At 39.6% G+C, this 18,333-nt stretch overlaps 1 protein-coding gene across 1 annotated transcript in view; it reads left to right on the top strand.

The window, feature by feature from the left end:
- Positions 1-14,977, top strand: part of LOC139472416 (mediator of RNA polymerase II transcription subunit 15-like) — a 67,644-nt gene extending 52,667 nt beyond the window's left edge. Inside the window, exons 16-17 of the mRNA XM_071254890.1 lie at positions 12,631-12,728; positions 13,355-14,977. Of these exons, the coding sequence (XP_071110991.1) occupies positions 12,631-12,728; positions 13,355-13,408 (152 nt within the window). The 3' untranslated portion in view covers positions 13,409-14,977. The remainder of the gene's footprint in view (positions 1-12,630; positions 12,729-13,354) is intronic.
- Positions 14,978-18,333: the final 3,356 nt, after the last annotated feature.

Here is an 18,333-nt window from a genome sequence, read left to right as displayed (position 1 = left end):
TTATATTGTCACTATTCAGACTGGTAAATGTTTCAGGTTAAGTTGTGTTCTTGAGACACGACCTTGGTTCATCGGACACTCTCAACACAGTCTGAAATTTTCTGCGTCTGCTTCAAATGATCAATGCTGGTTCAGACAAAATAGGCAGGGAAAAATCAGAACACATTGTGTCTGAAAATAAAGACGTTTTCCGTAAGACATTTGAGAAAATTGACCCAAATGATGGGTTGTTTAATTATATCATTGGCCATTACTAAAGACTGATGTGTCACTAATCTCTTGGTATGCCTCACATAGCTTTATAGGGGCTCCTTCACAAGAACAAAATTCAGATTCTGTCTTCTATTCATCCATTATCATACTTTGGTCAAATTCACAAGCCCATCCTAGATTTAGCTGTTATGTCACCCACTTGGCAAGGACATATCAAGAGTTTTGCAACGACTTGAGGATGATGTTATCTGTGTTCATGACTAGGGCTGGGATCCGCCAAATGGCCAAATGAGTTTTATTTGTCTGGTATTGTGTGTCAGTTTTATTTGTCTAGTATTGTGCGTCAGTTTTATTTGTCTAGTATTGTGCGTCAGTTTTATTTGTCTGGTATTGTCTGTCAGTTTAATTTGTTTTGTATTGTCCATCAGTTTTATTTGTCTGGTATTATCAGTCAGTTTATTTGTCTAGTATTGTGCGTCAGTTTTATTTGTCTAGTATTGTGCGTCAGTTTTATTTGTCTAGTATTGTCTGTCAGTTTTATTTGTCTAGTATTGTGCGTCATTTTTCTAGTATTGTGCGTCAGTTTTATTTGTCTAGTATTGTCTGTCAGTTTTATTTGTCTAGTATTGTCCATCAGTTTTATTTGTCTAGTATTGTGCGTCAGTTTTATTTGTCTGGTATTGTCTGTCAGTTTAATTTGTTTTGTATTGTCCATCAGTTTTATTTGTCTGGTATTGTGTGGCAGTTTTATTTGTCTAGTATTGTCCATCAGTTTTATTTGTCTAGTATTGTCCATCAGTTTTATTTGTCTGGTATTGTGTGGCAGTTTTATTTGTCTAGTATTGTCTGTCAGTTTTATTTGTCTAGTATTGTCCATCAGTTTTATTTGTCTGGTATTGTCCATCAGTTTTATTTGTCTGGTATTGTGTGGCAGTTTTATTTGTCTAGTATTGTCTGTCAGTTTTATTTGTCTAGTATTGTCCATCAGTTTTATTTGTCTAGTATTGTCCATCAGTTTTATTTGTCTGGTATTGTCCATCAGTTTTATTTGTCTAGTATTGTGCGTCAGTTTTATTTGTCTAGTATTGTCCATAAGTTTTATTTGTCTAGTATTGTGCGTCAGTTTTATTTGTCTAGTATTGTCCATCAGTTTTATTTGTCTAGTATTGTCCATCAGTTTTATTTGTCTAGTATTGTGCGTCAGTTTTATTTGTCTAGTATTGTGCGTCAGTTTTATTTGTCTAGTATTGTCCATCAGTTTTATTGTCGCTCCAACAGTAGATTTACTGAGCTGATGCTTTCATTTGTAGGGGACCCGTGAAGATCCGGGTAAGAATAGGTCTTAAGCAACCCATGCTTGCCGTTTATGCGATTAACAGGATGGGGTGGTCAGGCTCGCTGACTTGTTTGATACATGTCATCGATCCCAAATGTGTGGAACGATGCTCATGATGTCAATAGATTGTCTGGTCCAGACTCGATTATTTACAGACCGCCGTCATATAGCTGGAATATTTCTGAGTGTGGCGTTAGACAACAAACCAACTTCATTTGTAGGGAGAGACATTAGCACCAGCGTGTTAGCCCAGACCAGCTTTGCTAATGTTAAAGGTTTCCAAGGGGCTTGTAGAATTTCACACATTTTGTGGCGTATTGTTGTATGGTATCATTATTCTGGCTAGTAGACGTTCTTGGTAAATATCTACCCCTGCAACGCACATTTTCTCCATTTTCTTAGAAAAAGAGACTATTGGTAAAAGTTAAAATAATTAAATATCAATTTGATCTTGACTAGGTGAAGTTCAAATGTTCTTTTCAAACAAATTCTGATTCACACTGATTTTGATTCTTTGTCAACACCTTGCCTATAGTTGTGGGTTGAACAAAAGTGGTAAGTATCTGGGACCTGCATCTTTTAGGCTTTCCTCCCACATTAAGGTGACAAGCATTATAGGATTTTTTTTTCGAAGTGGTTTAAATGCAACTCACTCACAGTTAGAAGAACATCACCATCTTGTATTGAAATGTTTGTTGAGATGCGTGAGACATCTGTTTGAGAGTAGGTGTCCGAGCTGATGAGTCCCGCACTATATGACTGTTATCTAACAGGGGAGCTGATACCTTGTGAATAACAGCCACATCTATCCCAGCAGAGGTGTACAAACACATGACTAAACCCCCGTACTTTGAAGGACCAGAAGTTTAACGCCAAATTAGATATTCCTACTTCTTCATCCTCTTTAAAGAGTTGTCTTGAGATTTAATCAAAGAGACGGCCACTTGAAATCTTTTGCTACAATGTGAAAACAGCTGGGATAATGCGCTTTTATATCTGTTCAAGCTGCCACATGAAAGAAGAGGGCTTTTAATGAATCGGCAGCCATTTGCATTACTGTGGAATAAACATTGACATTGTGATGTGTGTTATGAGAGGAGGATGTTGATAAGAGAGATAACGCACTCGAACTTATGATGAAGTAGAGGTGGGTATCACAAGTTCCTGTCAGTACCTACTGGGAAACGAAAACTTTGATGGGACTTTGGCGTGACTGTCTGTACTTGTCATCAAGGGTATCGTTGAAGCGGAGTAGAATCGGCAAACTTGTAGTCCAAGCGTTTGATTCAAGTAATGCAAACAGCACTGCGGTTATCTGTTAACTCTGGTGTTATGATGTATCAGTCAGTTATTTATTATCTCAATTACCCCAAGATGATGCCTATGATTTACTCATCACGAAGGCTTATAATGGGCCCCCCCAGACTATGGACCCTAGCCTTGCTCCAAGGCTGTACGGAAAGAAAAGTCCATGGATGTGTAGTAATTCTATCCTCCTGATAGACAAGTCTAGATATGCGGACAGTACATCAAAGGACTCCAGTCACTTATAGGGACAACTTGATCTTATTATTTAACTATTCTAGAAATTATGATTTAAAATAATAATTATTGCCTTAGAGACTTGTGCAAGTCTATATGGACCCCCACAGACCCAATGTTAAGCCCCATTTCACCTCACATCACTCAATCATTCTTTGCCTAAGTTTTGTCACAGTGAAGAGTGAGTGAGTTGGTTTTTACACCGCTTTGATCATTATGAAGAAGGATCAATTCTGTATTTGAAGATGGAACAAATATGTATGACTGATTGCCATTAAGTCCTTTTTGGCTAAGGTTGACTTTGGTCTGAATGGGAATATTGGTGTTGAATATTTCCATATTGGTGTTGAATATTTCCATATTGGTGTTGAATATTTCCATATTGGTGTGTTGAATATTTCCATATTGGTGTGTGGAATATTTCCATATTGGTGTTGAATATGTCCATATTGGCGTAGAATATTTCAATATTGGTGTTGAATATTTCCATATTGGTGTGTTGAATATTTCCGTATTGGTGTTGAATATTTCCGTATTGGTGTTGAATATTTCTGTATTGGTGTTGAATATTTCCATATTGGTGTTGAATATTTCCATATTGGGGTTGAATATTTCTATATTGGTGTTGAATATTTCTATATTGGTGTTGAATATTTCTATATTGGTGTTGAATATTTCTATATTGGTGTTGAATATTTCTATATTGGTGTTGAATATTTCCATATTGGCGTGGAATATTTCTATATTGGTGTTGAATATTTCTATATTGGTGTTGAATATTTCCATATTGGTGTTGAATATTTCCATATTGGTGTTGAATATTTCTATATTGGTGTTGAATATTTACATATTGGCGTGGAATATTTACATATTGGAGAGTCATCTGGGTAGCCAGGTGATGAAGCAGGTGCCTCTATGAGCTGAAAGGTTCACAAGCTGTTGTAGTTCCAGAGTCTGTAATTGTCCCGATATATACCAGGTAAATATACACCCCTCTGTTTAGCAGCCGGAATAAGACCCGCACAGTGACACTTTTGATGGTTGCTCTGAACAGTGTGTGAATTGTGTGTGAATTTGTGTGAGTGAATTGCGTGAGTGAATTTGTGTGAGTGAATCCCAGCCTGTCAGAGTTGTGTATGATATGACTTGCCAACAGATCTATGATATTATTAGCATGGTTCACATACAGAATTCGACCTGTGAAGATCTGGGGTAGAATCGGTCAACCCATGCTTGCCGTAAAAGGCGACTAACAGGATCAGGTGATCAGGCTCACTGACTTGGTTGATGCATGTCATCTTATCCTAGTAGCGTAGATTGATGCTCATGATATCAATCACTGGATTGCCTGGTCAAGATTCAAATATTTACAAACCGCCGTCATATAGCTGGAATATTTCTGAGTGCAGCATTAAACAACAAACAAACGTACATACAGGTTTTATATATTCATTGGGTGATGGGGGGCTTCCATATGGTACTGATGAAGGTTTATGATTTAGTTAGTGAGGCGTGACAGTGGCGTGTACTTGACATTTAGCGCTGCTGATGTTTATGTACTTGAGACAGTTATTGGCAGCAGCATTCAGTGCCACACTGAAACGAATGAATCATTTTATTTTCATAAAATACGATAAAAAGTAATTGCAAGCACAAATAGACTTGATGGCTTATCCTTTGATAATGTCAAGGTTTTTGATGTTTTATATTAAGATTCCAGATTATGTGTACTGTACTGTATGCCAAAGACAATTTATTGAGATCAGAATCTTCAATCTTCAAGGTGTGATGGTTAATCTATACAATCTAATCTTAACAGAATCACCTGACTCTTACACTGCACACTAAAGGTCATATGCCTTCTGTGTGGAGTCTGGACAATTGATTTAGGTGTTTAGTCTGTAGAAATAAAATAATTATGTCTTAAAAACTATTGAACTCTGTCTTTTGTGGGTGTCGTCCTGATACCGTGAAAATCTAAATTTGTTAAATACTGATACCGCGTAAGGGAAAATGGGTTCATGGACATGGTTGGGACCGATTGTGTGAAAGGGAAAATGGTGTCATGGGACAGATTGCTCGAAAATAATCACTGGGCTATGTCAAAGAGATATAGAAAAAAGTAAAAGCGATAGAGAGAAGTAAGTAAACGAGATAATATCTTTGTGTAAATGTTGGTTGAGTTTTCATCATAAATCTGACTGGAATATATATGTTATGTGGACTGGGGAAGTTCAACTGTACTCAATTCATTTATTTCTCAGAAAAAACACCCGTAGGGTGAGATACAATTACATACAAGTTTCAATATGTACCAAAGTGAAGGAGAGAAAGTTTCATGGTTTTACAAAAAAGGAGTGAGTGTGTGAGTATGTTTTTATGCCGCTTTTAGCATTATTCCAGCAATATCAAGGTGGGGGACACCAGAAATGGACTTCACACATTATACCCATGTGGGGAATCAAACCCAGGTCTTCAGCGTGACAAGCTAATGCTTTAGCCACTAGGCTACCCCACTGTCCCTTCATTGGTTGTGATTTCATTATTAATCTGACTATTGATCAAATGTTAGGAAAGACTGCCGTTGAGCAGGTCATTGATTAATTATCAACAGATTCCTTTGGTTAGACACAAAATAATAAATGGTTTTCACAACAAAGTAAGTAAAAGAGTACTCTTTGAGTAAATATCGGCTCATTAGTTGTAAACATAACCGTGTTTTGTTATTAATCTGATTATTGATTATTGATTAGATGTTCATAAGAATTATCCAGTATTCAACCTTAAATATTTACAATATATTTTGTTTGTTTTGTAAATTAAGAACCCAAATTAATTGAAGAAAGGAATGCATCTCGTTACATACATTAGGCTGTATCATTCACCTACAATATACCATACATTGCCATGGCAAATGCATTGGGCTGTCTCATTCACCTACCAAATACCATACATTGCCATGGCAAATGCATTGGGCTGTATCATTCACCTACCAAATACCATACATTGCCATGGCAAATGCATTGGGCTGTCTCATTCACCTACCAAATACCATACATTGCCATGGCAAATACGCAGGTACGTTTAGTTTTCATTGAGTCCCGGCTTGTCAGCATCAACCTGAATAGGAAAATAACAACCTATTTCTACATTGATATGAGCTGTGTCTTACTATGTAATATCAGTGTGGTAATTAACAAGTACCGATATGGAGAAAATCCATGGTATATGAAGTGCAACCACTTACGCCAAGGGACCGCTTATTTCAAAGACAGTCTCAGAAAGATTTTTGCTGGATCGCCATGAGTGAGTGAGTGAGTTTGGTTTTACGCCGCTTTTAGCAATATTCCAGCAATATCACGGCGGGGGACACCAGAAATGGGCTTCACACATTATATCCATGTTGGGAATCGAACCCGGATCATCGGCGTGACGAGCGAACACTTTAACCACTAGGCTACCCGACCGCCCCTGGATGAGCCATGAACCCTTGTGTGAACCATAAGAAGCACACTATTGTAGTTTGAAACTTGCAAACATCTTGAAAATGGAATCATTAATTAATAATTGTTTCGTATGGTGAGGCATAAGGCACTTTACGGAATCTTGAAAGAGAATTTGTTTTAATGTTTGAATAAATGTTTCAAAGATTTAATCATTAAATAAGACATTTCTGACATTTACAGAGCACCTGCAATCTTAAAACAATGATGTTAAGAAATTAAGGGTGGTCCTTGCCATTTGTTCATATCATATTTGTATCCAAGGACCCCCTCAATCTCCAACATCCAACATGAGGATTTTGACAAGGATCGCTTGGCTTCCATGGTTAATTTGGAACACTGATATGTATACACCTTGGCCGATCGTCTACATCATCAAGTCATGCACTTTCAGGTTAGGGGGACTGGATAGCAGAACATGTGGCAGTTATTTCCCCACTACTTTCATCTGGGCACAGCTGATTGGGTACAAGATAGGCAAATGTCAGTACTATATAATATCCCAGGAGGGAATACGATATGTTAACACATCCTGTAGACTAACTGGTATTCCATCATTTGGCAGATCCTATCGCAAGTAGATCCGCAAGTTGTTAATATATATGAGGAATATTGAGGCATCTGGCATGATAAAAGATGAGAACTAGCAACTAACGCTGACTATCTGTTTGGGTTATCACAATTATCACAGAAATAATCTCATGATGTATAAAGTTGATTATATTTTCAGTGATGAACTTTTTTTATAGGTGATTATTGTTCTCTGCCTTTATATATATATTTAGGTACAAAAATAGTTACGGATCATAATTTTGGGGATATTTATTGTGAAATTGTGTGCTCAGTCTTCACCACGAAAGGGGGCACGGGTGGCCCAGTCGTCCAAGGCGTTGATTCGCTGTGCAGAGTTGCGTCCCTTGGGCATGCCAGAAACCTATGATTGTTTGTTCGAATCCCGGTTCGCTCCGATTATGTTTCTAGGTTTGTCAGCACCATACCCGTGCTCGTGGGTTTCACCGAAGTGGTAAATGTCTGAGACCTGCATCACTTCAGGCTTTCCTCCCACATTAAGCTGACACGCCGTGATATAACTTGAATACTGTTAAAAACTCACTCACTCACTCACTCACTCACTTCACCACTAAATATATGCTCAAAAAAGTCATGATCCGTAACTTTTTTTTTTCCTTATATGTATTTTTTGTTGCATATATTATATATTTTTTATTATTGCACTCATTTTGACTTTATTATTTCAATTATAGTGGCATTGTTGTCCCACTGTTAGAAATAATCCAGTTCCCTTTGCTGAAGGTATCTTTTTCTGGTGTCAAATTGTAATCATAGGATTATGTCAGACAAACTCATTTTCCTCATAAATAACCAGGTGAGATGGGTTTCCCAGTAGGTGTTGGTTTAATGCTTATATGATGCTTGTGCTGTGTAGTCTGTAGACTTCCAGGCAGTGAGGAGATGATATTTCAGGAGATGTCACATTATCTCGAAACCATATTTCATGAAGACATCTGATTATCTTGAGCCGTGGTGAGCTGTTTTGGATGTGTTGGTTGCTATATATACCAACTTTCTTTGATTTCTCTAATAGGTGCAAAATAAATAAAGAGAGATTATTAGGTAGTATGTTCCCGTAAATATCATGTAATAGGAACAGAAATTGTATTGTTTGATATTTACCATACAGAAACACATGGGGGTATAAATCACTTTATCATATAATGTCATTCTTGCAATAATCGATATGTTGTGGACCGTCTCCGTTGTCTAGTGGAAGAGCGTCCGCCCAGAGAGCGGAAGGTCGGGGTTTCGATCCCCGGCCAAGATGGTACTTGTTGTTACCCTGTCTGGCGCTCAACATTAAGGGACTAAAACAAGGACTGGTCGGCTTGGAGTCAGTATACTGTGTCTGAGTGGGGTATTCATGTTAAACTGCGGCATGGTATCTCAGTGGGCTAGCACTATAAAACCGGCATTAGTCCAGACTAGCTGACACACTCACACGTGCATGCACATGTAGTCGAAATCTGCAGACCCAGCCCGGACTAGTACAAGCAGCCACACAAACACAGACACACGTACATGCACGTCGCTATATAAGTGCAATAATCTTGGACGCGACGTTAAACCCCATTTCACCTCACCTCACGATATATGTTGTAATTTCTCTCAATGAAGAACTGTGTATGAATACAGTGTTTGAGTGAACCGTCCCATTTAACATATAGTGCCAAATTATTTGCAGCCATACCGGTCTGCAGAATCACCCACACGTGGGAAAAACCCTATCTAAGCTTATTTCGAACGTTAGACAGTAGTTATGGAGCAAGCAAACATTGACACATGAATATGGAGAGCAGTTCCTGTTGGGTGAACTCATTTGCATATTTATCGGATTGTGATACCAAGTTTAATTTATTGGTTTATCACATCAATAACACTGTCCATTATAGGATGCAAATCCTGATCACAAGTGTTTATACACTGATAATGACTTGATTCAGCATATCTCAGCCAGAGACTGGTGCAGGGGTGAAGGTACAGTACATTTCTGTGCAGAGTTGCCTCCCTTTGCCATGCCAGGATCTTCTGGGTGTGAATTGATTTGCCATGTTTCTGATGATTGATTTGTCAGCATCTAGCCGTCGGTATCATTAATGTTACAAATGTATGACCTGTTTTAATTCTGCATTCCTCCCACATTAAGATAAAACAGTGATATATCTGAATTACAGTTCAAATATGTGTTACACCCAAGTCATTCTTTCACTCAACCCATGAATATCTGGGGTAGAATAGGTCTTCAGCAACCCATGCTTGCAGTAAAAGGCAACTAACGGAATCGGTTGGTCAGGCTCGCTGACTTGTTAGATGGATGTCAATGTATCCTAATTGCATGGATCATTGCTCATGATGTCAATCACTGGATTGTCTAGTCCAGACTTGATTATTTACAGACTGCTGTCATATAGCTGGAATATTGCTGAGCGAGGCGTTAAACAACAAAAAACAAAATTTCTCAGACAAATCACAATATTATGTAAATACTCCTGAAATAATTATTAATTAGAATTTGTCTCAACCAGACATTTTAACTTGATGTCACATCATCCGACACGAGAAGAATGTTACAATGTACACAACACATGTCTTCACCAAGATTTATTATGAAACTTTTAACTTGGCAACAAGCAAGAGAATTAAGGGTCCATCAAAATAAACACGTTTAACCAAGAGGATAATTAACACGCTGACATATTTAACAAAAAACAGATTTTTATTTCAAAATAAAACAAAGCCAGGTACAACAGTGTAAACAATGGCTAATGAGAGACCTGGTTGACGAGGTTCGTCCCACAGCCAGCAACAAGCTCGTCTGAGTCACATTGTTTCACCCGAGCCAGTGCATGCACATATACCGTATTCGACGTAATAAGCGCCCAGGGCGCACTCAAAATTAGAAAGAGGGGTCTCTTATCAGAATATTATTTTGGTGAAGAAAAAAAGTTGAAAGACCGTAAAGTTCATGGTTTATGCTGACAGACTGAAATGTTTATATACGACAGATATAATTTTCCAGAATTTAATTGCCAATAATTAAGGGTGCATATACCACACGAGTGTGTATTATACACGAATAAATTAGTCTTGTGTACATTGATCAATTGGAAGGGGTGCAATGGGGATTGTTCACTAGTGAGAGCTTATAAGAGCTGGGCGCTTCTTACATCAAATACGGTAATTCTTACAGGGAGGAACAGTGTATGGTCCTCTTAATCAATTAATGTTGGTGGCCATGTGTGCAGTGTTTGTGATGACGGGGAGTGCATAAGGCCGATGTGGTGCTGTGTAGGGAATGTCAGATGAGTACTGAGCGGCTGTAATGAGACTGCGAACTGGCAGGTATAGTTGTAAATGTCGGAGGATGTTGTGTGGCCCCACTCAAGCTGGGAGGATGGGGGGGCTTGATAGGGATGTCATGATGTCAGTGTGTCATTGGACGTCATCTGTCACGTCATTAATGACTAGGGATGTTGTGATGTCATGGTGTGTCATGGGACGTCGTCTGTCACTTCATTAATGACTAGGGATGTTGTGATGTCATGGTGTGTCATGGGACGTTGTCTGTCACTTCATTAATGATTAGGGGTGTCGTGATGTCATGGGACGTCGTCTGTCACGTCATTAATGACTAGGAATGTCATAGTGTGTCATGGGACGTCATCTGTCACTTCATAAATGACTCAGGATGTCATGATGTCATAGTGTGTCATGGGACGTTGTCTGTCACATCATTAATGACTAGGTATGTCATAATGTCATGGTGTGTCATGGGACGTCATCTGTCACTTCATTAATGATTAAGGATGTCGTGATGTCATGGGACGTCGTCTGTCATGTCATTAATGACTAGGTATGTCATAATGTCATAGTGTGTCATGGGACGTTGTCTGTCACATCATTAATGACTAGGTATGTCATAATGTCATGGTGTGTCATGGGACGTCATCTGTCACATCATTAATGACTAGGAATGTCATGATGTCATGGTGTGTCATGGGACATTGTCTGTCACATCATTAATGACTAGGTATGTCATAATGTCATGGTGTGTCATGGGACGTCATCTGTCACGTCATTATTGACTAGGGATATCATATTTACTATTTTATTTAATAACTAAAAATACCTATGGGTTGAATGAAAAAGTTTTATCTTCAGATATGAGAGCAGGTATTCATGAAGTTTCATGACTTTAAAAAATATATAACTGCACATGAAATTGAGGCAAATTAAGTAACGGAAACATTTCATATCTGGAGATATTCGTATCAGGACATACCTACAATTGACTGTGTTCACATTTTATATTCCTGTACTGAACCAACTTGCGGGCATAACGCATATCTGATATTGTCCCACAAACATATTTAACTGAAAATAAGTCTCTGTACTTACTGACAACTTTGTTAGTGTGTCTGTAGCTAGGTCTGACGGAGTTTACGAGCTGAAAGTATGTGTATATCCTTCCCCTCCAGTCTCCTGGTGTACAAGCCCATTCACCTTGTAAAATCCTGTGCACTCTGCCAGTGACACATGAAACTCATAATCCTTGTTTTGGAAATGTTTCAATTCTAAAGAGTGGTGGAATATGTTGTATACTGTGGTTATGTAAACATTGTTAGTCATGATATTCTTTCTAAAGCCGTTCAAGCATAAACTGAAGAACTGACGATCAAAAGCTTTAAAAAGTTTGTCATCTTCGAGTTCAAGGGTGTTCCCTAAATATCTCTTTATCTTCTAAATATGTAAATACAGCAATGGCACTATCTGACATACTTTCATAACAAACATGACATTATTGATGGGCCAGTAAAACTGTCGTTGATTTGATCAGCACAGGGATGGATTCTCTGGCATTGTCGTCCTGTTTACAAGTCATTGCAGAGTTGCCTCCCCTAGCTACAGAATCTGCTGGTGAATAGTTTGATTCCCAGGTCTTTAGTTTGTCTGTACCATACCAATGCTTGTTGGTTTCACCCAAGTGACAACAATCTTGAACTCATACATCTTCCTACAGCTGACAAGCCATTATAGAATTGATATTTATATTGAAATAACGTTCAAAGCCCATCTCTTTCACTCACTCACTCTAATGTGAAGATCTGGCTTAGAATTGGTCTTCAGCAACCCGTGCATGTCAAAAGAAGAGATGAACAGGATCAGGTGATCAATGCTCTTAGTGTAAATTCATTTTTGACTAATGGTTTTTGTAAAATAGCCAGATTTTGAAAGAAAACAACTAGTCCCCTCTGAGTTTTGTAATCGCCGTGTCTAAACCCTGGAAGTGAAGGATGAAAACCTTAACTATGTCTGCATGAATGTGTCCAATCCATCTCGATCAAATGGCAAGACTGTCCAGTGGTTGAAGTAACAAAGAAAGATATAGAGTAAAATATTCAAGAAAAAAGCAACTCACTCCATTCATGTGTGCTGTAGTAACAATGGTCTCTGTTACAGACGTGAGCTCCTTCTCCCAGGATGTCCAGAAGAATCTCAACGACTCTGTCCTGAAGATGCCCAACAAGTTCTCCTTCACGTCTCTGCTGGACACATGGGTAAGAGGCTGCATCTGGGGTCTTGCATTCACCTCTGACCAATTAGTGCTACTTCTGTCAACATGGGGCGGTCGGGTAGCCTAGTGGTTAAAGCGTTAGCTCGTCACACCGAAGATCCGGGTTTGATTGTTAAACTGTGGCATGGTATCTCAGTGGGCTAGCGCTATAAAACCGGCATTAGTCCAGACTAGCTGACACACTCACACGTGCATGCACATGTTGTCGAAATCTGCAGACCCATACACATCCATCTAAGACCTTCATCACTTTTGGCGCTCCTCTATCAATACTCATAAATCACATACATTTCAAGCATATACAATCTGCTCACAGTGCGCTGGGGTCATTTGGTAGATCGTCATTGAATTCTCTGGTTCAGGCTTGATTATTTACAGGCTGACGTAAAAAAGCTGGAACACTGCAGAGGCTGGCGTTAAACAACCATCAAATAAACAATCCATGCCAGTTAATATGATTTTGCAACTATTTTTTATTTCAACAGAAGCATGAAGTGTAGTGTAGGTACTTTGGCATGTAGGTTTGGAACCATCTGGCAGTAAGCGTCTGAAGAAGTCTTTGGCCCAGATGTTTGTTCATTAACTCTTTCTCCTCTTCCTCATTCACAGGAGATGTGTGTGCGGAGAGCCTGTGCCTCCATCAATGTAGCAGGAGGGTGCTAAGGGTCACAACAGAAGGTGGGCGTGGTCTTCAGAAACAGGAACATGGAGATCGTTGTGTTGCAGCCCTGTACCCACTCAAGTTCCTCATTCCACCTTGGCCCATGATGCTCCAGCAGTCTTTGTCCGTATATGGGTCTGATGCTCCAGCAGTCTTTTCCATATATGGGTATGATGCTCCAACAGTCTTTGTCCATATAAGGGTATGATGCTCCAGCAGTCTTTGTCCATATATGGGTATGATGCTCCAGCAGTCATTTGCCATATATGGTTCCAATGCTATATATTTATTGGATGTTGAAGAGGTGATCAGACATCGGTTGGATCAAGAGGAGAAGATCTGTTGCTGAAAGTGCAATGTTCAGACAAACTTTCATTTCAGTCAATACCAGACTGCTTATTGAGAATTGTTTTTGTAAGCCTTTGTCTAACATTATGTATTGATATGATTATCAACCATGTGTAATGAAAAGGTAAAAGTGGTGATAACTTGTGAGGAATGTGTTGAGACATATCCTGTGTCATAAGGTGATGAATCAGAATATGTTCAATACAAGATAGTTTTCCATCTGTTTCATTCTTTTACTTCATGTAAGATTCCCGTGAAGATTCCGGGATAGAATAGGTCTTCAGCAACCCATACTTGTCGTAAAAGGCGACTATGCTTGTCATAAAAGGTGACAAACGGGATCGGGTGGTCAGGCTCGCTGACTTGGTTGATACATGTCATCGATCCCAATTGCGTGGTTCAATGCTCATGATATCAATCACTGGATTGTCTGGTCCAGACTCGAATATTTACAGACCGCCGTCATATAGCTGGAATATTGCTGAGTGCAGTGTTAAACAACAAACCAACCAACCAATCAATCATGTAAGAATTTAGAAGGTTGATTTACCTGAAGTATACTTTCTGATGTACAGGGGTACATGCAGTAAAGAGAACTCAGCGTACTGGTCTCTCCAAGGTTCCTGGGGAGGCTGGGCTAGGCCCAAGCACCTGCTGGTGTACTGGTCTCTTCAAGGTTCCTGGGGAGGCTAGGCCCAAGCACCTGCTGGTGTACTGGTCTCTCCAAGGTTCCTTGGGAGGCTAGGCCCAAACACCTGCTGGAAGATATTACTAGTTGGAGAATGAAAGGTTGTTGGTCACAAAGCTTTCATTGTGAAACTGGTGAATGGGTGACCATCAGGGAAGCTCAGCCGTCAGCAGTGACTACTGTGTCTATGTAGCCTGGAGTAATAATGTCCCTTAGTCAGGCCAGGATCCAGAGCTATATTGTGCCAAACTGTGGGGAATTGGGATTAGAATTGGTCCGTAGCAACCCATACTGGGCATGAGCATGGATAAGGTGGCCACACTTGGTGACTTGGCTAAGGGCGTGTCAACCCATGCTGGCAGTTGGTTCAGATTTGATTATTTACATGAGGATATAGCTGTAATCATTCTGACCACTTCTTAAAACTCAATTCAGGCACCATTCCCATTTCTTGCAAGTCTCTATAACTTTATGTTTGAGGATGAGGTGAAGCTATTGTTCATACTGTTTTGTGTAGTGTTCTGTCACATGTATCATTGCCAAGATGATCATTAGAATAAACATAACTTATGTAATAAGGTGTTTGTCTTTGAATATATTTTAAGTTTTTACATCAACACTTCACTACCCGTGAAGATCCTGGGTAGAATAGGTCTTCAGCAACCCATGCTTGCCAGAAAAGGAGACTATGCTTATCGTAAGAGACGATTAACAGGACGACTCGCGGACTTAGTTGATGCATGTCATCAATCCCAATTGCGTGGATCAATGCTCATCATGTCAATCACTGGATTGTATGGTCCAGACTCGATTATTTAAAGACCGCTGTCATATAGCTGGATATTGCTGAGTGAGGCATTAAACAAACAAACAAGCAAACAAACAAACAAACAAAGCATTGGTCATACACATGAACAAGAGGCCAGTGCTGTCAGCTCTGCATAACACTTTTCCAGTGTTTCAGTTGCTCCCAATATCTACATACATATTTAGTCTCAGTGATGTTCTTGCAATGAACCAGCAGGAAGGATCAACACTGTCAAAGCAGGATGATTGTGTTTACAATTGTTTTGTCTACAAATTCGTACACTGAACCATTTTCAAAATATTTCACTCTTTGTGAGTGAGCGAGTTTGGTTTTATGTCGCTTTTAGCAATATTCAAGCAATATCACATGGGGGAAATCAGAAATGGCCTTCACACATTGTACCTATGTGGGGATTCGAACCCATGTCTTCCGCTAACCCCCCCACTCTTTAAGTCATGGGCAGTCATAATCTAAGCTTTCTGGACCTGAAGCAATTTTACTGGACACCAACATCAGACGAGTGGACAAAATGACTCCAATTTGATACTAGTATTTTGACCAAACAAATGTTTGTGACATGGCTGCTAATCAACATTTTATGTAAATAATAGTAACAAAACCATTTCCATAATCAGAACAATTCTACGGAAGCGTAGTAGGGCCACGGTGGATTTTTTTTGTCTAAGTATCTCCTACGTAGGACTTACTATCTCCTACGTATAAGGGGGGCACGGGTGGCCCAGTCGTCTAAGGCGCCGCGATTCGCTGTGCAGAGGTGCATCCCTTAGGCACGCCAGAAACCTATGATTGTTCCCGGTTATGAATCCCGGTTCGCCCCGATTATGTTTCTAGGTTTGTCAGCATCATACCCTTGCTCGTGGGTTTCACCGAAGTGGTAAACGTCTGAGACCTGCATCACTTCGGGCTTTCCTCCCACATTAAACTGACACACCGTGATATAACTGGAATACTGTTAAAAGCTGTGTTAAACACAACTCACCCACTCACTCTCAATAATGACGCTGAGTATGGTTATGTCTTTATTCCTCACAGATATGTTGACAGAACATGTTATATCATTCTTCACTTGATGATTTACAGTATTGATTCTTGACACATTGAAACTGTATTACAACAAAAAATGCAGCAATGTATATGGAGCCAAGGTCAGCAGGTTCCTGTGAAACAGTTCCTGCATATGGAGAAAGAGTCATGGTTTCTTGTGGAAGCCTGCATATTGCATAAGGTACAAGAGTTTTACACCCACGAGTAACTTGTTTATCCATTCCGTTATGAAGATTGCGTTTCGGGCTGTATTGTTCATTATCTCCGGATGGGGAAATCTTAAAATTGCATAAACCTGCCCCAAAAAATGTCATTGGGCGATGGTTAGCAGATACCCTGTTTGGATCCTCTGGAAGACGAAGAGAAGAAGTTCACATCAAAGTACAGGCTATGCCAACACACAGCAGTAAACACCCACAGAAGGTGCTTGAACGTTATGTGATGGTACATCAACAGACTGGCATGAAGGGTTGACAGACTTGAGTCAATCCACTTGTGTGGCTACCACTACTGTTCCCCAATATTTGAGCAGCTAGAACGTAAGCAGTCATTGGTAAACTGTACGCTTAAATAATGTTTCCTAATATGGCCCAGCTATCATTGGCCCAGTGATGTACTTGGTAAGATGATACAACCCCCGACCCCCTTTCAGAATATCAAATTGTTGTTCCCATATAATATAAGACAATTGTAAGAGGTTCCCATATTCTATATTTGTGACCGTTGCGTTCTCTGCGATACATGCTTGGCTTGACTGAAGAGGAAGTTGTCAGTCATAGTGCGGCGATTGACTGAAGAAGAAGTTGTCAGCCATAGTGCGGCTATACTGTCCTCAGCACTGATGGAGGTTATCTGTTTATCCAAGGCTTCACGATCTTTAATTTTTTTCCTGAATTTTCAGCCGCCGAAAGTGAAGGTTAAGGTGTCAAGGTTACAATTAAATTCGCCCCAACCAATATTTGACCTTCTTAATCACGTCTGTTCTTTCTCTGAATATAATCAACTGATTTCTACAAGAAAACACGTTATTATCATACATGCTCAGAAAAACACGCCAGGAGAATCTGATATATCACCATCTTTCAGCTCTCGTCTCCATTTCACCGAAACTGACCGTCAATAGATCTAGATCTCTAGATAATGAAAATCGTGCCCCTTTCACAATATACCTAATACATATGCGTCATCATATGTTAGTCATCTGTAGCAGACGGTAATCTAAATATCGTCTGCTTCTCAGGGGCGTATCTCATGTTAACCCACAATGCATCTCCCTGATTGAGACAGTAGTGTCCCCAACACAACGAGCCGCAGTAATTACGTGCGGAAGCGTACAAAAGGAGTCTGTGGTAATCTCGTCTGCTCTTCGTCAGAATATGTCCCTTCGCAAGGGTTTCTAAACGTGTTGAAACATGTCGGGGGAATCTGCTACACTGATATTTAATACATTGTTGCATTCAACCGTACCGGCAAAGTAAAGTTTACCCTGTCCCCCGTCACACACAAGCTTGTCTGATTAAATATACAACCCGTCTTCCATAAATAATAAGTGCTCAGTATATACTCGTTAGCTATAAGATTATGTCAAACAAATACACCTATGTCAGTCGACGTGTTTCTACAGACAGGCAAAACTTCCAGCGGATAGTTTTCAGATTTTCAGAATTTTCGTCTGCATTTGTTCTCAGATTAACATCATCAAAACTGTTGACAGCTCCAGATTCTATGATGTCTGCCAGACAACAAACACCCAACGCCGGTACTACCGGAAGGTGTCGTATCACAAGGATGTCCGGAAGATGTTGTGGGCTCGGTTGCAGATGATGTAAAAGCAAGTGAGAAGTTTGCAAAATTGCACCTTAGTGTTTGTTTATTTGTAGTAAGCAAACAGCAAGTTCTGAGGCATTTGTCATAACATGGTTCTCCACCCTGCATTGTTTTCCTTACTCGTAAAAACAAGTGCCGCTTTCAAAGAAGACCTAATACGCGGAGAAGCTTCTGAAGAATTTTTATATATC

Source organism: Haliotis cracherodii, unplaced genomic scaffold, assembly GCF_022045235.1.
Source record: "Haliotis cracherodii isolate W230 unplaced genomic scaffold, xgHalCrac1.p SCAF_24, whole genome shotgun sequence".
NCBI classification, from domain to species: domain Eukaryota; kingdom Metazoa; phylum Mollusca; class Gastropoda; order Lepetellida; family Haliotidae; genus Haliotis; species Haliotis cracherodii.
Note: the sequence above shows the minus strand (reverse complement) of the source record. Positions and strands in the feature narration are given on the sequence as shown.